General features: G+C 38.8%; 1 protein-coding gene across 1 annotated transcript; it reads left to right on the top strand.

The window, feature by feature from the left end:
* Positions 1-707: 707 nt before the first annotated feature.
* On the top strand, positions 708-16418 carry PGRMC2 (progesterone receptor membrane component 2). The gene is made up of 3 exons (XM_065877732.1): positions 708-1174; positions 13632-13787; positions 15207-16418. Exons 1-3 carry the CDS (start codon positions 757-759, stop codon positions 15302-15304), a joined length of 672 nt encoding a protein of 223 aa, XP_065733804.1. The 5' UTR covers positions 708-756; the 3' UTR covers positions 15305-16418.
* The last annotated feature ends 5300 nt before the right edge of the window (positions 16419-21718 follow it).

Here is a 21718-nt window from a genome sequence, read left to right as displayed (position 1 = left end):
GCGCGCGCTCTCCGCGCCAGGCGACTCCAGCTCCTCGCCAAAACTTCTAGGCTGTAGCTTTGCCTGCGCGCCCACGCTCCGGGCTTCCGGACAGGCGCGACAGCGCCCGGGGGAGAAAGAGACACCCCTCCTCAGTGTGCGAAAGCAGTTATAACTATGCCGCGGCCTCCCACTAGTCACCAGCCCGCCCCCTCGGGAAGGCGTCAGGGAGGGTCCCGCCTCAGCGCCCGCCTCAGCGCACGTGAAGCTCTCGGGCGGAGCCAAAGCGAAGAGGCGGGAGTATGCGGACGCGAACCCTGGCCTGGGAAGAAAAGCGACCCCTGGGCGCACGCGCACAGCGAGGGGACTGGGAGGAGCGTGTCTCCCAGAGGGCTTGCAGAGGAAAGGAGAGCGCGTGGCGCCGCGGCGCACGCGCACGCGCCGTAGTCTCGCCCCGCCCGCGCGCGCGGCCGGCGCACCGTGTTTTCTTCAGACCCGCCCCCCTCTTCTACTTCAACTAGAGGCGAAGAACGAGAGCAGGGAAGTGTGGGGCGAGGTGGGCGGGGCGTCGCACGCGCGCGCGGCCTGCAAAAGGAGGGAGGGGGACGGAGGGAGAGATCCAAGACAACGTTACCGCGTTAACACCCAGTCGGGAGCCGGCCTGACCCCGCCCCCTACCCTCACGCTATTGGCTGGGAGGCCCCACATGGGCGGGGCCGATCGTGGGGTTGGGGAGGGCAGGGGGCGGGGAGGAGAGGAAGGCGCTGGCGGGCAGTGATGGCGGCGGGTGATGGGGACGTGAATTTAGGCACCCTGGGGAGTGGCAGCGAGAGCAGCAGCGACGGTAGCAGCGAGAGCCCGAGCGGCGCGGGAGCGGCAGCAGAAGGGGGCGGCTGGTCGGCTGCTGCGCTGGCCCTTCTGACGGGGGGCGGGGAGATGCTGCTGAACGTGGCGCTGGTGGCGCTGGTGCTGCTGGGGGCCTACCGGCTGTGGGTGCGTTGGGGGCGGCGGGGTTTGGGGGCTGGGGCCGGGGCGGGCGAGGAGAGCCCCGCTGCCTCTCTTCCTCGTATGAAGAAGCGGGACTTCAGCTTGGAGCAGCTGCGCCAGTACGACGGGTCACGCACCCCGCGCATCCTGCTTGCGGTCAATGGGAAAGTCTTCGACGTGACCAAAGGCAGCAAGTTCTACGGCCCCGGTGAGGAGTTGGACGGGGAGGGGGAGGACCCCCTGCAGCTCAAGCGTGACCATCTTATGATGGGGAGGCCCCTGGGCAAAGGGTTAGCTTGCCATCCTTCTCGACATCTGGATCCCCGCGCCTTGTCTCCCGCACCTGAGACGGCCCGCCCCCCACACGCCTCGGCCGCGGGCCCCTCCGGCGTTTACTCCCCCGAAGTCGGGGTCCCAGTGTCGCCCCAGGAGCCAGCTCTCATCTTTCATTTTTCTCCTATCCCATTTCTCCTCGCAGCCTTTTCTTGTGCTGAATTTTTCAAAATCCTGTTAGTTGTCGCCAGTCACGCTGGCCCTCAGCCTTTCCTGCGTTTTCTGATTCCTGGGATCGTTGGGGGCGGGAGAGAAGAAAGATTTCTAAAGTAGGGACCTAAAGTTTTAGGCGCTGTAATTCATAGCTTTCCTTTCTTTACTCTGTGTGTGTGCGCGTGTGTGTGCACGCGCCACTGAGCTTCCTTTTCCCTCTACTACTCCCCATAAGGCCACATTTAGGTACACGGAGTTCCAAGTCCTAGCCCTCTGTAAACTCCTGTCATATAAGCAACACCTCGACTCTTTTTTTTTTTTTTTAAAAACGGGTTTTGGTACGAAGATGCTTTCCAAGATTAACAATATATGTGGGATGAGGCAAACCTGAATGCAGATCCTAATAAATACTGGCAAGGATCTTCGCCCAGAGTTTTGGGGGTGGAGCTCATATACCCAGCAGGCGTGCCTGTCCGGTTTCTCTCTTTTATCTTTTTTTTTTTTTTTTTTTTTTAGTTGGAAGGCAAGTATTCAACTACACGTTATGATTTACTGTGTTTTCACTGAGGAGCAAAAACTTAAAACAGCTATAAATTCATACCCCCCAGGCACCAGTGCTGCAAGTTAAAGATTTTTAAAACTTTGCTTTCAGAGAACTGTGTGTGTGTAGGGTGTTTGGTTTAGAAACCCTTCCTTTACAATGTAGTTATAGCATACATTTCAGATTATGTTAATAAACTTCAGTTCAGACTCATGGAACCTGTTGGTATACCATAAAACTGATCAACATTGTACATGCTGGTTGTGTATTTATTCTGAGCTTTAAAACAGTGACTACAATAAAAGTAAATAAGAGACCTAGAGTGACCTGTTATTCGAAAGAGTACATCCAAGTCTTGAAGTCAAGGGGGTTGGCAAGTCTAAAAACAAGTTGGTTTCCTCTGTAATCTGTTAGTCCATGAGATTTATTGATACTTGCAAATATATACTTAGGATTTCTGTGCTTAGTGGCTGGAAGGTATTTTAGAAGTGCTTTGGTTTGTTGTTAATTAGAGGTAAGAAATTGGAGATTCTACATGTTGAACTATTTATTTCTTAGTGCCTTGTATTTTCTGTATATATTTATAGTACATGCAATCCAACCAAGTCACAGATAGCTTATTAAGTACTTGCTTCTCGTTGTATAAAAATGAAAACCAGATGTCTGCCTACTCATATCAGCTGAAATAGTTAATACTTTTTTTGTTTACTTATGAGCATGGGGGATAAGACAATAGGGCCAAAGTACAATATTTAAACAGACAGACCAAATTAAATAGTTTTTTTTTTTTTAGTCAAGGATTTACACAGTATGTGTGTTCGATGATTAGAAATTGTGTACAGGTTTAGATTTTTAATACAGAGCTTAACCAAACTAAAAACTCTGCCTTTGTACCCCTATCTAAACTGACAGTGAAGCAACCAAAGTATTAGTACAAAGAAGCATATCGGTCCTCACACATTATGCCTTGCCACTATCTGAAAATAGCTAGGAGAAACAGCCTTAGACACAGTTTGGCAGGATCCAGTGGCAAATGTTCTGCAACAGAAATTTTAAAATTGAGTCATAGTTGTAATGTAGATAGCCTTTGTGTGGCTTGAGCCAGTGAGGGGGTTCCTCGTAACAACAGAGGAGTCAGCTTTAGTTTAGCTTCCACTGATTTCCAGGTCCTAATGAACAGGCTAAGAGTGATATTCAGTTATTTTATTCTAAGTACTTATCAATTAACAACCTAACAGAGATATTTGGAATATTTTATTATTGAAAGGAACCTTAAAGGTAGCCAGATCATCTTAGGGGCTGAGAATATATTTCACATTAAGAGAAGATAAAACACTTCCCAAAAGTCTTGAAGCCAAATTTCTGGCTATGAAACAGACATAAGTTCGGTTTTGGTTTTAATTTTTTATTTTCAATTAAGCAGTTTTGTAGCAGAATAATTCAGAAGTAAAAATCCTTACCTGAGACTCTTAGTAGCTGAAAGAATGAGCTAAGGGAGCTAGAAAACCTAGTTTCTGTGCCTAATCAATATCTACTCCCATTTATCAGTAATGGTTTTAGAGTTAGATTGTTTTGTGAGGCTTTTTCTGTGTCGAAGATATTTTTAGCCATACATTTTTAAAGTTTGGGTTGTTAAAAAATTAAATATTGGCAGTTTAATTTAGTGGAGTAAACACATATTGGCAAACAGTTGTCATTAACTACATTTGTCAATATTAAATTTAGTAACAGTTCAGGCAGTTGGCCAGCATGTGAGGAAAGTGGTCATGTAAGAAACAGTGAATGTGGGAGGAGAAAGGAACCAGATTTGTTAAGCACCTACTACATCAAATCCATTAATTTGTCATCTCCACAATGCTTCAGTGAGATTAGTGAGTATTCTGTCTTTCAGATGGGGAGCCTGAGGTTTAGGAATTTGAGGTAAATTGGCTTGGGTCACACAGACGTGGTATTCAAATCCAGACATATTTGACCGCAAAGCCTATCTGTTCTATTTCAGGTATACTGCATTCTGGGATAAACTTAAAGAGAATCTCACTGCTGTTATTTTTTATACCCTCTCCTAGTTCCATAACGATTTAAAGCCTCAAAGAAACATACTTCATGGCTTTATGTTGTGCTGTTTGATATGGTAGCCGCAAGCCACATGTAGCTTTTTAAATTTAAATTAATTTAAATTAAATATAATTAAAAATTGAGTTCCTCAGTCGCACTAGCCATATTTCAAGTGCTCAGTACCCACATGGCTACCGTACTATACAGTGCACTTTATAGAGCATTTCCGTCTTCCCATTGAGTTCTGTTCAACAGCATTGATTCTAGAGGTCAGGGTAGAAGGAGTAGGAAACTCCATTTGGGGCTTATTATCTCATTTAATTTTCAGACAGCCCTAGGAAATAAGTAATGTTCCCATTTTACAAACGTGGAAACTGAAACTCAGAGAGATTTTGCCCCAAGTCACATATCTAGTAAGCAGCCAAGCTAGAAATCAAACCCAGTCTAACAGGCTTCATAGGCTATCCCCTCCCACTGTATCACAACGTAATATAATTTCACGTTTCCATAGTCATAATAGATGAGGAAGACTCCAACAGATAGTATAATTTTAAATAATTTGATGTAATATTACTGCAGTGGAATTAAAACAGTGTTTTTTATTTAGAATGGCAAGAAATTATACAATTGACCTTTCTAATAGTTTATCTGCGTTTCTGATATTTAGATATATAGCTTCCCCCATTATTCCATGTATTCTTTGACATATACCAAAGCTGTATTTTCTCCAACATACCATTTAAATTCCACTGGAAAGGAAAGAAGTATATACGAAGTACCCCATGAGATGCCTAATATTTAGGAGGTGGGGGAAAGGAGCACATTTACCTTTCATGTGTCTTTCCTCCTTTTTTAACTTTATGTTCAATATGTGAGTTTTATTTGTAGTTTGAAGAATTGCAGGTGAAGCAACAGTTTAGGCATATAGACAAACCTATTCCTTCATCAATGTCCTACTGACACTACCCAGCTCTCATCCTAGCTTCTTTGAAGCCAACTGGGTCTGTGTTAGGTCTAATGCCCATACACATTCATTACCTACTATTCATTACCTGCCAATCAGATAAAGGGATCAGCTAAGTCTTCTGATGAATTTTGATACTCTGCTCAAATTTATACTAGTAATTTCTACAGTACCTTCTTGTTTGGCTCTTCTGAGTTCAACATCATTCCAGTGTTTTTAATCTAAGAGGGAATTGTATTTGTATTAAATACTAACACAAAGTATAATAGGATAGCTTAAAGCATGTATAAGACCAGAAGATGTTATTCAGGTTGGAGGAAAGGAGTACATTTAGTAACATCTGGAGTTAGCCATTCAAGTTCTTTTATAATAGTTCTTTCAACAGTGTAACATAGATCACTCCTCCCCCACGTACTTGTGACAGACATCACTAAATAACTGCTGTACTCTTAGAGCCAGCATCTTGTCTCAAGATCTTTAATATAGGATTTCATCTCCACTTTTAAACTCTAAGAAGGAATTGCCTGGATTTCATTACATTGTTGCCTAGATAAGATGTTTTGAGAAATGAGAGTCTTCAAAACATTTGCCTCCCTACCCTCATGGAGTTTATGGTCTGTTGAGGAAGACAGATGATAAACAAGCATTCAATACATGATTATAGTCTGTAATTAAATATGATGTGAAATAAATGAATAGGATATGTAATAGAGGTTAACAAAGGACTTTATTTAGATCAGACGGTTAAGAAAGGTACCTTATTTATATTGGTTTGTCAAGAAAGTGAGGATTGATACCTAAGCAAAAACCTGAAGGAGCCAGCCTTACAAAGATTGGGTATATCAATGTATTGAAGCTATCTAAGCACTAGATCTAGAACTGATACTGTGTTAATCGGCAGAGAAAGAAACATCCTTATCACCCTTACTGATTTTCAGATTTGACTTGAGGCTTCATTTGATTAGTGTTACCTCAGTGCTTCTTTTTCCCTCCTTTTACTTTTAACCAATCTGTGTTTTTTTTTCCTTATAAATAACATATAGCTGATTTTTTCATTAAATTTAATATCAATATTGTCTTTTAACAACTTAATTAGTTTATTTTTTTATTCCTTCCACGTTTTCTCCCCTACTGATTTTTTTAAATTTTATTTTATTAAAGTATAGTTGATTTACAATGTTGTATTAATTTGTACTATACAGCAAAGTGTTTCAGTTATACATACATATACATTCTTTTTTATATTCTTTTCCACTGTGGTTTATCACAGGGTATTGAATATAGTTCCCTGTGCTATACAGTAGGACCTTGTTTATCCGTTGTCTGTATACTAGTTTGCATCTGCTCACCCCAAACTCCCAATCCATCCCTCCCCAACTCCACCCACCCCTTGGCAGCCACAAGTCTGTTCTCTATGGTCTGTGTGTCTGTTTCTGTTTCACATCCCCCTACTGATTTGGATGCATTCTATTTCTATTCTTTTGGTGATAAGATTCTTTTCCTTCAGTTTTTGCTATAGAATATAAGAATGTTAACCAAACATTTTTGTATGAATTAGAAAGAACTCTTTAAGACACTTCACTGCCATTTGACAGAATATTTCTTAATATTAAATATACAAAACTATCATGTATACAAATGTAAGTGGTGTCCCCTGGAGTTATATGGTACATAGCCATATATTGTGGCCCTGGTTAGAAAGCATTAACTCTAATCCCTCCCACATTCCATTTTTTCTATGTTATTACTATTAGACTTCTAGTTTTACTGCAGTTTTTAAAACTCTACCCCCAAATTGGTTAAATTATTAACTTCTTTTTTAAGAGTCGATCTTCATTTAAATTTACCAACATAGTTACCATTTTCTTTATTCACTGTCATTTCTTGCATCTCATTCCTTTGTTCAGGGTTCAGTTTTCATTTTAGTGAGGTACATCCTATAGCTTTTTTCATTGATAGAAAAAGATTCTGTGTCTATCTGCCCTCACTCAGGAATAATAGTATAGATGTAGGATATAAAATTGTGGGTTAACTGTTTTTTTAACTCATATCCTCGATAATGGCTTTTTTAGTTTTTTGTTTTCTTTTTCTTTTTTTTTTGGCTGCGTTGGGTCTTAGCGGCAGCACGCAGGATCTGTCGTTGTGGCGTGTGGGCTCCAGAGCACGTGGGCCCTGTAGTTTGCAGCACACAGGCTTTATAGTTGAGGTGCGCAGGCTCGGTAGTGCAGCATGCGGGCTCATTTGCCCCACGGCATGTGGGATCTTATTTCCCTGATCAGGGATCGAACCATCACCTGCATTGGAATGTGGATTCTTAACCACTGGACCACCAGGGAAGTCCCCTTAATTTCTTAATAATTTTAAGTAAACATACTATATCTCTTTAATCTGCTTCTGTTATCTTATTCTTGGGATACCATTTCTCATATCTGTTCTGTGTGCTCACCCCTCCATGGTAGTTTGTTTCTTCATGTAGTTATAACTTTTATTACAAAATTCAGAAATTGCTGTCTTTTTGTTTCTTGAATATTTTCTGTGATGTTCCATGAGCCCTGGGTTGTGGAAGTCTCCCTGTGGAGTGGTTTGGGGTATGCCTCAATGGAAGTTTCTGAAAAAAAAAATTTTTTTATTAGGTAATACGTGCTCAAGATAGAAAAATTTTAAAGGGTATATAGTAAAAGATAGTCTCCTTCCCACGACCCAGCCACCATGTTCCCCTCCCTAGAGGTGAGGAACCAGTCTGAGTATCTGAGTCTTGTTCCAGAGCTATTCTCTGCAAGTGAAGGCATGTGGGTATGTACACCCCTCCCATGCACTAATTGTAGCATACTATACAAACCTTTAACAATATTTTAATATATTGAGAGCCTTTCATATCAGTTTAAAGAGAACCATTTCATTCTTTTGAATGTGTGCATAAATTCTATTATATGAATATATCATAATAGTCCACTTTTTTTTTTTTTTTTTTTTTTTTTTGCGGTACGCAGGCCTCTCACTGCTGTGGCCTCTCCCGTTGTGGAGCACAGGCTCCGGACGCGCAGGCTCAGCGGCCATGGCTCATGGGCCCAGCCGCTCCGTGGCATGTGGGATCCTTCCGGACCGGGGCACGAACCCGTGTCCCCTGCATCGGCAGGTGGACTCTCAACCACTGCGCCACCAGGGAAGCCCAGTAGTCCACTTTTAATGAACATTTGTTTCCAATCTCGTTATTACATGGTACTGCTCTAAATATTCATGTATCATTTTAAACGTGAGTAAAATCATAATTATCTATCAAATAAATTCCTAGACGTAAAATTACTGAGTCTTAGGGTATGGACATTTTTAATTTGGGGACTTATTTCCGAATTGCCCTCCAGAGACATTGGACCAATTTACACTCACACGAAAATGCCTGTTTCTCACCCTTTTGCCAAAAATGTGATATTAAACTTTTTGGTCTTTGTCAATCTGAGCAGTTAAAATAGTATTTCAATATTATTTTAATTTACATTTCTCAGTGAGGTTGGACATCCTCAAAAATTTGAGTCATTTATGTTTCCTTTCCTACAAATTATCTATTCATATATTTTTTGCCACATTTTTTTCAATCATGACTATTTTATTGCTGCTGGGCTTTGTATCATACTTAAAGCTTTTTTGCACTTAAAGATTATTTTTTAAAATCTGTAGTTTCTTAATACTTTTATGGTTTTAGTTTGTTAGTTCCACTTGGAATTTATTTTGTTTTAAGAAGTGAAGTAAGCATCCAACTTTTGTTTTTGTTTTCTTACAGAGGGCTGTTCAGTTATCCCAACATCATTTATAGAATAACTTCTTTTTCCCAATACTTGCTGTATTACCATTACTGTTTGTTAAATTCCAACAGATACTTAAATCCATGCTATTGTATTTTTTTCACCTTAGAGTTCTCATTCTACCTGGGCTAGGTGAACTCAGGCCCCACCCCCACAAACTGCACAGGCCTGGGGTTTTAATTTTTCAAAGTCTTCCCTGCCCCCAGCCCAGCCTTGAGCCCTGAGGCCAGGGCCACTAGCTCAACCCACAGTATTGCTGAGAGCCTCCTAGTTTGAATTTTTGAAGCAAGGTTGAGTTTTCAGTTCCTCTTAGAATTATAGTAGTCAAGAGATTATCTGGTTTGACCTCCAATTTTAGGCATGTAAAATTTGCCCAAGGTCAGGTGTAGGGTGCGGCCTCGAACCCAGGTATCTTAACTTCTTAAGAGGTATTCTTTCAGTTTTACCATGCTACCTTCTCTCTAAAAGTCCTGGGAGTTCCTAGAGCTAAGTATAAAAAAATAATATCTATTAGTTGGATTTCATTTAGTCACTTTTACATATTGTTTCATTTGTTCCTAGGCACATTATAACCTTATTTGGAATAAATTACTCAATACCAAGTATTATTAGATTTTTTTTAACTTACTTTAATAATCACAGAAGACTATTGTCAGAACATGCCAGAAAACTGGGCTGTTTATAAACTTTAATGAATTAAAGTTTGTCTCTGAGAGCTATGGTTTTTATACCATGGAAATAACTAAAACATTCTGGAATTTTCTCTTCTTCATAAATACTAATGTAGATACATAATCACCTTAATAGTCACAAAATTATGTGTTACATATTTTAGATATTTTATTTACTTCCTCCTGGAATTGTTTATTCATTAAATTATTCTTTAAAACATTGTTTTACAGTGACCATATGTTGTTGCCTTCAAAAATATGTCACCCCATTGTCACTTGATTGTATTAAAGTAAGCAGTTTCAGGATACAATAACTAGTAGATTTACTGATTTTTGAACTTTAAAAATCTGTATCATAAGTGGTATTAACTCTTAAAACTGTTAATGAAATCTGAATTCTAACTAGTATAATGTCATTTCGGTGTATTTAACAATATCGTGGAAATAAGATTTATCATTAAAATGATGTCCTAGGATATTTGTTATATATGTACATTTAAGAGAATCTGTCTTGGCTAAATAATTGGGTACATTTTTTGTAGCAAGAATTTTCTTGAAACTGTAAATCTAGTTTTGTATCAGCACTATATTTTAGTCTTTGATAAAGCAAGAGTATAATTTGCTTAGTTATTACTGAAATGTTAATATCTAAATGAGCCTTAATCAAAACAATCTGATTAATTTAAGCGAGATTTGAGTGTGTGTGTGTGTAAATTATACCATACTGAAGACCTAATACCATTTAAAATTTGCTTTCCTTGGGTAGCTCTCTGCTATTATAGTATTATGGATAGCCAAGAGTAGTTATCAAAATATTAGAATCAGTAACATTTAGGTCTGTTATGTAAGGAGGTAGTGGAAAGGGGAGGTATTACTGACTTCTTAGATATGGTTTTGATTGTGTTAGGGATGCAGAGAAATATACTTTAACTGGACCTCAAATCCTCCTTTTTGTATGCAACTCATCCTTTTCCAACTCTAGTTCTGAATCTTTATATTACGTTCTTTATGGTCTTACAGGAAAAAGTAAAGAAAACTTTTCAAAAAATCCTTTTCAGAAGTTAAATGCTTCTTGGGGGAAATTGGAAACATGTGGAGAGGACAGCAATACAAAGAGTGGGAAAATATGTTAATCACTGAATCATTCTTTTCAAGAGTTAACAAAACATCATTTTGTCTAGAATTAGGCTTGGGTTATTAACTGTTGACTCAAGTTCACTCTAAGTTAGCCAAACCAAAAAAAGAACATCATTCCCTCTTAGGGAAGTTGGCAGACAATTTTACTAAAGAATACACTGTTATACGTTAATACGCTCAAAGATGGAGGGTTTTATGACTCCTATTTTTTATAGTGATCATCTTTTCTTCTCTCCTGTTTACCATTTGGATATGTTTTAAGGTTGATATGTATCCTGAAGTAGATTGACTTTTGTAGGCCAGGGAGGTAAATATTATAACACAATGCTAAGAAAAGCTGATGATTTCTAAAAAAAAAAGCTTCTTTTGTTAATGCTCTTCCATTTTGATTTAACAGGTATTCTAAAATAGCCATTTCCCTGAAATTTTGTGATTAGTGAAATGCTCCAGTTTTCAGGATTGTCACTCCATCTTTGGGTTTGTGGGTCCTCTGTGTGTTTTCTCAAGATGTGCTGTGTTTGGGGTAGTCAGAAAAGTGGAAATGTTACTTCCCAGTTCTGTCAGTAATTTTAGGCAAGGCACTGAATGCCTCTGTTTCTATTTGTCTGCCAAATAGGGAGGGCAGAAACTGTCCCTTCCACTTTGCAATACTATGAGAGAGGAAAGTGAGATTGCTAGTAAATTCTCCACAAAGTTGAAATTATCATTTTACATTTGTAGTTTTTTATAGCCTTGATCAATTTTATTTTTTTCTTTTGTGTGTTTGACTAATCACTGTTTTAAGTTTGTACGCATTGGTCCAGTTAGCATTAAGAGGCTATATATTGGGCTTCCCTGGTGGCGCAGTGGTTGAGGGTCCGCCTGCCAATGCAGGGGACACGGGTTAGTGCCCCGGTCTGGGAGGATCCCACATGCCACGGTCTGGGAGGATCCCACATGCCACGGAGCGGCTGGGCCCGTGAGCCATGGCCACTGAGCCTGCACGTCCAGAGCCTGTGCTCCGCAACAGTGAGAGGCCCGCATATTGCAAAAAAAAAAAAAAAAAGAGCCTATATATTATTCACAGATATTTTTGTCATTGTTGCTTCTTAAGAAAAAAATCACATTAGTTCTCTCTGTATATACATAAATGTGTGTGTGTGTGTGTATATATATATATATATATATATATATATATATATTCTCCATCTCCTGAAAACAGCCATTGCCACAAAGCGTGTGAAGTTATGTACCACAAAAAAACACAACTGCTTTAAGGTGGACTGCTTTTCTTTCCCTAGGGACTGTTCTTGCTTAGTTTTAAAAGTTAACGTTGGGAATTCCCTGGCGATCCATTGGTTAGAACTTGGTGCTTTCACTGCCAGGGCTGGGGCTCAATCCCTGGTGTCGGGAACCTGCAAGCCAGGTGGCATAGCCAAAAAAAAAAAAAGTTAAATGTTTCTCATAAAAAAGAATGAAATAATGCCATTTGCAGCAACATGGATGGACCTAGAGATTATCATAAGTGAAGTCAGTCGAACAGAGAAAGACAAATATATGATATCACTTGTATGTGGAATCTTAAAAAATGATACAAATGAACTTTTTTACAAAACAAATAGACTCACGGACTTAGAAAACAAACTTATGGTTACCAAAGAGGATGGCGGGGAATAAGTTAGTAGTTTGGGCTTAACATATACACACTACTATATATAAAATAGGTAAGCAAGGACCTACTGTATAGCACAGGGAACTATACTCATTATCTTGTAATAATCTATAATGAAAAAGAATATATATATATCTGAATCACTTTGCTGTACACTTAAAACTAACAGCATTGTAACAGACTTAAATTTAAAAAAAGAAAAAAGTTAATGTTTCTCCAAAATAATTAAATCCAATTAAAGAACTTCAGATTTTACTTTGTAAATAGAAACAGTATTAGATTTCCTTCTCTCAAACACTTTTTGAATGTCAGTTGTCATACCTTTTTGAATGTCAGTTGAGATAATGGGCAAAGTTTGAAAGTTACAAATGTTGGCCAGTTGTAAATAGTGTCCCATTTTCTTATATAGAAGACAAATTTAAAAGTATAAAATGATAGCCTAAGTTTATATTAATAGGGGAATGATTAAATAAATTATAGGTGTATCCACTCAGTGGGAAAATATATAACCCTTAAATGATAATTGTGATAGTCACCTAATATTAAGCAGCAATATGGAAAGTACTTAAGAACAGGAAAGCAGGAAAAAGTACTTTATTGGAAGTATTGCCTTTATTTTCATGTTAATATATTAATACCTAATAATGCTACTTTTTAAATTTATTAAGGCCACTTTTTCCATGCAATTAAAAAAGAAATGAGTTTTCCTACATCCAATGAACTTTATGGTGCAGTGCTTTCTGTAATTCAAATTAATGTTCATAAATGTTTAGATTTTTGTCTATTTAATTTTTGAATTCTATTCTTAAAAGTATAGATGCTTTTCTGACACATAACCTTCAATTTCCTAAATGATTTCAAATATGAATATGGCTATAATCATTATTTTGCTCATTTAAAAATCAGGGGATTTCCATTTTTTTCTACTTGTGTACTTCTCATTAGAAAATGCTTTATTCTGTTATATGTGAAGTAAAACTTTCCTCTCCATTCTCCAGAAACGTTGCCACTGTAAAGTGCTTGGTCTGTATTCTTCCTGGTGTTTTCTTGTGCATATACAAACGTGGGTGAAATGTGCATATATGTATATCTTTTTTTAAATTCAAAGTGAGTCATACTATATAATTTGCTGAATTGCTTTTTTCAATTACTATATCATGGACTTCTTTCTGCGCCTGTACATATAGAGTTACCTCATTCTAAGAAATTTCTTCTCATTATCCTATTTAGTGTCTGTGCATGTTTTGAAATTAAGGCTGTGTACCACATAAGAGTCATGAGGTTTCCTTTATTTGACTTTTTCATTTGAGACATTCTAACATAGGGTTAGATAATCTAAATAATTTCTTTTTTTTCCCAGCGGGTCCATATGGAATATTTGCTGGTAGGGATGCCTCCAGAGGACTGGCGACATTTTGCCTAGATAAAGATGCACTTAAAGATGAATATGATGATCTCTCAGATTTGAATGCCGTACAAATGGAGAGTGTTCGAGAATGGGAAATGCAGTTTAAAGGTACCTTCATTTTGTTGGGTTCTTTGCAAATATTAACTATATGGCCAAAGAAAGTACATACTATTTCATTACTAAAGAGCCTAAGGATGCTGTCTGTTTTCACTGCCATCATTATTTGATGATAAACATAGCTAACTATCAAAATGATTGTTACATGTGCTTATTATTTATAAAATCCATATTTAAAAATTGGCTTGTTACAAACTATAAAATTTATAAAAATTGTGACACCTTTAGTCTTATAAGGCTTGTTCATTAAGGTATAGTTTTTTAAATATAGAATTTAAAACAATTATTTAAAACAATTAATTAGTGCTATTGATACTATAATTTTAGTTTATTCTAAAATGATTTTCTTGATCTTACCTTCAAACCATAAAGGAAAAATGTCATTCTCCTTCATTACATGCTCATGACATCAATTTTTACCGCCTCTGTGAACACTCTGGACTGCTATTTATGTGACCTGTGGATCCCTTGGAATACTTCTTCTGGCTTCTTGGCACTTATACTGGTTTTGCTATACAAAGCAGTCCTCCTGTCTTATCCTCTCGGTTTGTCAGTTAATTTGCTTAAACTAGGTTCAGAGTCTTGACCAAGAAATGACTAAACATGTTATCACCTTGGACATAACGATGTTCTAAATTAAACACCTGGTAACATAAAAACAAGCAATGTAACCGAGATCTAAGAAGAGAGTTTGATAGGAGAAAGAACAATAATGTACTAGGCACCACATATCGGGAACTCAGAGAACACAGGATAATAAGTAACGAGTGAATTTTCATCTTCTCATTTGGTTTGTTTTCTTAGGGACTACTAGCATGTGTCACATCTTCTCCCCAATAATATTTCCTGGTTGGATCTACTTTCCATGTGATTTTCCACCTCATGTACTCTTTCTCCCCAAGAAAGTAACCATTAACTTTTTTATGGTCTTCTAACTGTTGGAAATGCCCTACATTGCCAACTTATCTATCTAATGACAATACTTTGGGCTATTAAAATGTAAAGAACTATTCTGAGACTCACAGTGCACATTAGAGTTAAACCAGTTTCAAAGTACACGTCCTCATACCTATTCCAAGAGCCTGGCATGGGTGACTCCAAGATGGGTCCTGGATGTGCATATATTTTTTTTAAAGGTCTCCAAGTGATTCTGATGCAGTGTCCTTGATTAGGAACTGGTTGTATGCAACACTCTCCTGCAAAAGCACAATTCCCAAGCTTTATGAGTTCCCTGACCTTGTTTTCTTTTGTTCAAGTGTTACATGAGTACAAAGACTGGACAAGGTAAACAATAGGAAAAACTTATCTTGTTCTATATGACTCTAAAGGAAGCATACACCTTCCCTGCTGTATAATGGAATAGTGAGACAAATTTGATCGCTACTGATTTTCTTTTGATGTATCTTTCAGAAAAATATGATTATGTAGGCAGACTCCTAAAACCAGGGGAAGAACCATCAGAATATACAGATGAAGAAGATACCAAGGATCACAATAAACAGGATTGAACTTTGTAAACAACCAAAGTCAGGGGCCTTCAGAACTGCAATTCTTACTCCCTTTCACAGAATGTCCAGCGTCTTTGGGTTTGGTTCACCTGCTGCAAAAAAACATTCAACAGATTGTTTGTACAAGCTAAATGAGTCTCACTATGAAGATTCGAATACTAGACATTATGCTGCCAGACTCATTTGTTGCAGTTGTTTGTAATGTCTGGTGGGGCTTCTTCATCCTGAAAAGAAGGAGACAGGGATTTTTTTAAAGAGCAAGAAAGTCACAAGATTACTTTTCCTTTTCTCTTTTTTTTTTAAATCAAAGACAACCTGATACGTATTTGCTACTTAAGTGTACGGATCTCCTTAAAAAAACAGCAAGGAATTCCTACTTCATGCGCTGGGTCTGTTTTAGCAATGAGGGAGGGGGGTTGGTGCCCATCAGTCTGAGTAGTTAAGGCTACTGAAACACTAAGATGTGACTCCCCGAGTTTTTCTTTTTGGGTTTTGTCAGAGAAAAGAAAAAAACTTTTATTTCTAAGAAATTTTTGGAAATTAGAAAAAGGGATTTCAGGTGTATTTAAGTCAAAGCTAATTCCCCAACAGTAAGATCATTTGAAACTGGTTTTTATCCCTTTCCTTCCCCTAGATCAAATCAATATTAATTGTGCCTTATTTCACTTACATAGACTTGAATTATTTTTAGGAAAAGCCCCTATGTGAATTCAGAAGTCACTACAAGCAGCATTGAGACTGAAGTTGGAATATTCTGTTGACCGCAAAACCTTGATGTCATTCTGTGTATATAGAATGTAAAAGGAATATTCAGTGTTACTGCCATATATGTTAATATACACAAACTTAATTAGCATTGTCATGGCCAAATGCATTCCCCCATGCTTTTCTCTTTTCAAAAAAAAAATTGAAAAACAAATCAACAACTCTATCCCCTAACAGCTGCCTAATTTTAGGAGTCTTGACTCTCACATCTCACTGGTGTGGGTGCATGAGGCCGTAGTATGGATGTCGTGTGGGTGTGTCTGAGTGTGTGTGAGAGCGCCTTGGAAGGGATCTGCAGATACTGTAAATACCCGTACCATTTTAATAAAGCATGTACAATAAACCAAAATAAGCTTGAGTTGGACTTTATATACAAACTGTAAGCCAGTGCATTATCATATGGGAGTTGAGATTGTGTATTTGATTCAAGATAAGGAAAAATCTTGGAAATGAAAGGCAGGCACTGGTTAACCAAGTTGTACACATTGTACCACATTCACTGTAACTTTAGGAAGAAATTCCACTTTGTGGAACATTCTCAAGAGATCTGAGATTATTCAGGTAAGAATTGATATATTAAAATGTACATATTTTTTCTTTATATTTTGATGCCAACTGATAATACTAGAAGTAATAGCACTCCAGGTGGTAGTTACTGAACACAAAACAATAAAGGATATTATACTGATTGATAGGTATTAAATTCTTCTATTGTTAGTTTGAAAAAGCTCTTACTACAAGCCCGATGTGTGTCCATTATTTGATTGCATCATGACTATTTAGATTCTTAATTGGAGACAAGTTATACCAAAAAAGACAATTTTATTTAATAAGTCAGCAGTTAGAGAAAAGAATTCTCCTGCTTTACGAGTATAATATATGCAGAAGCCATCAAAGAAAGAGGAACTTTTAACTGCAGTAATAAGCTAAAGTATGTAAAATACTACATTCTATTGTGTTCAGTCTTGGAATGTTTTGTAGAAAATGATGAACTTCAGCCAGATCTTTGCTGAAGACTGGTTGTAACAACTGAAGAGTGTTGGTAAATGGTTTGTGTGTTTTTATGTAAAATATTTTCTGAACAGATTTGTTAGAGTATGTGTCCTCTGGAGTAAACTGATATATATGAATCATTTGAGCCTAAACTTAAGAAGTAAATCTACACTTGTGAATAGAGAAACCCTAAATATTCATGCAGTAAAAATTATGTAGTCTGTTAAGAAAAATGAGTAATGTTGTGCTTTGGACTTGAAATAAAGTGTTCTATGGACAATTCCTCAATTTCAATTGAGTGTTCTCATTCTCAGGAAGTTTGGTGGGCAGTCAGTCATTGAGTAAGGGGACGGGAGCTGTGGTGGCATTGTTGCTGTTGTTTCTCCCTTAACCACTATTTCCCTAACTTGCCTGATTATTAGAACCACTTGAGGTGCTTAAAATACAAATTCTTGGTCCCCAGTCAAAACCTACCACCCACTGAGCCAGAATGGAAAGAGAATGAGTCTCGGACTCTATATGTAAGAAGTGCCTTGGGTAATTCTTATGATCAGAATTTTCAAATGTGAAAAACACCACACCAGTCTTTTCAAGTTATACAATTTACCCTTGAACAACAACGGTTTGAACTGTGTGGGTCCACTTCATTTTCTTCAGTAAGTATTACAGTACTTCATGATCCACATTTGGTTGAATCTGTGGATGTGGAACTGCAGATCCAGAGGGCCGTAAGGGGAATTTCACTCAGCACAGGTCGGTACCTCTGAACCCCTGCATAATGTTCAAGGGTCAGCTGTGTTATCTTTCTTAGTCATCTACTTGAAATGGACCTTAACCTTAGATAATTTTGGTCTGATTCCCTGTATTTGGTTTTCTCTTTCACTCCCTAAACATCCGTAGCATTTCTGAGTTAAAAATTAGGAGATCTCACATAAAATTCTAGTACGTGATTTTTTTTTAATATCAAACATTCTCTTCAGTTTTTTTGTCTTTTGATAACTTCTCCAAGTTGGCAGTATGTTTCGCAAATAAAGTCTATACTGTGTGTACTAGCCAGTTTCTCTGTTAGGGAGTGAGCCCATTTAGATTACAGATCACGTTTTTAAAACCTTGACTATGGTGCTTATGTTTTCCTGACAGTAATTCCACCTGCCTTTTTTGAAATCTGCATAATCTGACACTTTTACCCCCACCTACAATCTAGAAAGCAAAAGTTAATATGTTGAACTATTACTGGAGAAAATTACTCTCTTGAAAACTTGGCGTAAATCAGACTCTCCTCACCCAAGTATTCCATTTACCTCTACTGATAACTGAGAAGTGCAGCACATTGCTAGAAATAGATGCCATTGGCATGTAAACACAGTGTATAGCCTTACAGTGTTTATATGGATTAGAACAAGCTGGTAAGGAGAAAACGTTAATTCGAGAAGATACATGCACCCCAGTGTCCATTGCAGCAGTATGTACAATAACCAAGACATGGAAGCAACCTAAGTGTCTATCAACAGATGAATGAATAAAGGAGATGTGGGGGCTTCCCTGGTGGCGCAGTGGTTGAGAGTCCGCCTGCCGATGCAGGGGACGCGGGTTCGTGCCCTGGTCCGGGAGGATCCCACATGCCACGGAGCGGCTGGGCCCGTGAGCCATGGCCGCTGAGCCTGCACGACTGGAGCCTGTGCTCCGCGGCGGGGGAGGCCACAGCAGTGAGAGGCCCGCGTACCAAAAAAAAAAAAAAAAAGCTGTGGTATATATATATATATACAATGGAATATTACTCAGCCATAAAAGAAGAATGAAATAATGCCATTTGCAGCAACATGGATGCCTAGAGATTATCAGTCATATTAAGTGAAGTCAGACAAAGATACCATATGTGGAAACTAAAAAGATGATATAAATGAACTTATTTACAAAACAGACCCACAGACGTAGAAAACAAACATGGTTACCAAAGGGGAAGGGAGGGGGGATTAAATAGGCGTTTGAGATTAACAATATACATACTACCATATATAAAATAGGTAAACATCAAGGACCTATTGTATAGCACAGGGAACTAGATTCAATATCTTGTAATAACCTAGAATGGAAAAGAATTTGAGAAAGAATAGATATACATGTATATGTATAACTGAATCAGTTTGCCGTATACCTGAAACACAACATTGTAAATTAACTATACTTTGATTTTTTTTAATGGTTTAAAGAAATTAAATAGGATACGCTGGTGATACTATACTAAAGGATTTATAAAATGTGTAAGTTGCTTTGAGCACAGTGGAAATAAGTTATTGAATATTGTACTGATGGTTCTTTTCCTCTAATGAATTAAAAGTAGCAAATGCTCAGTGACAGCTTTTGAGTGTGCTCCATTAAAGTCAGCCATCAATCTGGTCGATGATGCGAATCACAGGTTACGGCCCATTTGTTGTGGGAAGGAAGTTCAAGTGGACCCACCCCGCTTTTCCTTACCGCTCTTCAGCGGGGCTCATCATCCCCAGGCCATGTCAGAAAAGCCCGTACCTCCTCACACAGTCCTGCGAGTCAGACTTTGAGAAGACCCTGAGCTACATTTCAGGTTTGCATTTGTTCTGCCATCACTAGTGACAGAACATTAGGGCTGCCCGTGATTATTCCTTCAAGAGAGAACTTAACGTGCTGTCAACACTGGTTTATTCTCAAGAGATTTTTCTGTCTTCCTATATCTGCATGGAGCCCAGCTAAACCAGATTGTGAAGTTGTCTAAGAAGGCGGGTAAATATTTGCATTTTTCCTTTGAAAGCATGATTTTTAGTGACGACATAGTACTGTTCATGAAAACGCAGGATATTGCATATATGGTATGATGCCAGTTGGGTTAGAGAGCAAAGCTTGGAAGATGAGTTGGCAGACTTTAGAACAACTATGCTTTTACCCATTTATAAAAGTAATATACGTGTACAGAAAAAGTTTAAGAAAGTGAGAATTAACCACAAATTAAGAGTTAAGCAAAGTTAACCTTTTCCCACATCTCTTTTTCTGGCCACACCACGCGGCGTGCGGGATCTTAGTTCTCTGACCAGATATTGAACCCACACCCTCGACAGTGAAAGCACAGAGTCCTAACCACTGGACTGCCAGGGAATTCCCCCGCTCCACATCTCGCTCGAGTCCCTTTCTATGTAGGATCATAGTGTATTCTCTGAGGCTTCAGATGAGATACCCGTCCAATCATGCTGGACATCTGCCTGGAAGCGCAACATGAATGCATCATTTTCCTGCCAGACTTGCTCCTGCTCTCACGTTCTCCGTCAGAGAGCGCCTGCTATATACTCTCCTGTCTTGTCTTCCCACCTCCCTTCTCGTCCTCATCAAATTCACAGTCCCTGTTGGCAATCCGAAAAATTTGACCTCTTTGTCTCCCTACCTAAAGGCCTTAGTGGCACCCTACTTCCTATTCCAAGACAGGGCTTAGGCCTCTTCACCAGTTGCCACAGAGCTCTCTGCTACATAAAATGACTTGTAGCTTCCAGAATATACCCCTAGCTACTTAGCCTCTCCATTCTTCGTCTGTATTATACTCTTCCCCACACCTTCCCAAGTTAACTGCCCTCCTAGCTAATCTGCTCGGTCTTAGAGCCTCAGGCTCAGACTCAGCGTCCCCAGACTGGATTAGAGAGCCCCAGTTCCATGCCTCCATAGGGTCACAGGTAATTCTGAATCACTGAGTTCGCTATGTTGTGTTGTAATCATCTGTCTTTCCTGATAAGCCAGGGACCAGAGCATTTGAGGCCCAGTGCTTTTCATAAACTTAGTACGGTGCTAGCTAGACACATTGTATTCACTCAGAACTTTTTGTTAAGTTCATAAAATGAGAGGATAGACTAATATCAGTAGATTTTAAGTGAGGGCTCCAAGGAAAGGTTAACTGAGAAGAGAGCTTAGGACCAGCACCTCTTGGTTTTGGTTCTGGGCTTGCAAGTAAGTTTGAAGAGAGTTTTGTGCTATTTAAAAAAAAAAATGTGGGAAAACCACTGGACTAGATAATCTCTAGTACCCTTTCAGTTTATGAATACAATTCTAGGGTAGAACCATATAGTCTTATTTATATCTAGCAATGCTATATGAGTGCAAAATATAGATTCATCTTCATGACAGAACTAGATGAAAGCACCACCGTGCAATCTTGTCCTGAGTGCCTATCTAAACAAAACTGTTCCGCAGCAATGACAGCTTAGAGGCTTCATCAAAGGCGTGACCAAAGGAAAACCGGAGGGAAGGAGAAGACTCCCTCTTTTTTTTTCTTATAACTAAAAACACTCATCAATGCCTTTGAAATCCCACCCAAGGAGTCGTTTGCTCCCTCCCTCTATGCACCACCCCCCAACCCGGTCTCCATCCCCACCACTGCCATCACACAGGCACTGATTGCAGTTCCAAGTCTACTCCGGTGGACTAGGAAAAGGCAAGTTAAGGTGAGAAGCAAGTTTAAATATGATCTTGCCAAAGACAAACTGCAATGTAATAAAAGCATAATGAAAACAGCCCCACTTGCTGCACTTGCCTGGAAAGAAATGCCTTATTTGTGGGGGAACACCTTTGTCCTTACAGCTGTGCTAATGGTGAGAAAGGAGACAAAAGCAAGATAAGATAGGAATAAATCACCTTTGTTAC

This window comes from Phocoena phocoena, chromosome 5, assembly GCF_963924675.1.
Source record: "Phocoena phocoena chromosome 5, mPhoPho1.1, whole genome shotgun sequence".
Lineage (NCBI taxonomy): Eukaryota > Metazoa > Chordata > Mammalia > Artiodactyla > Phocoenidae > Phocoena > Phocoena phocoena.
The sequence above is the reverse complement of the archived record's forward strand: the minus strand, read 5'-3'. Positions and strand labels throughout refer to the sequence as shown.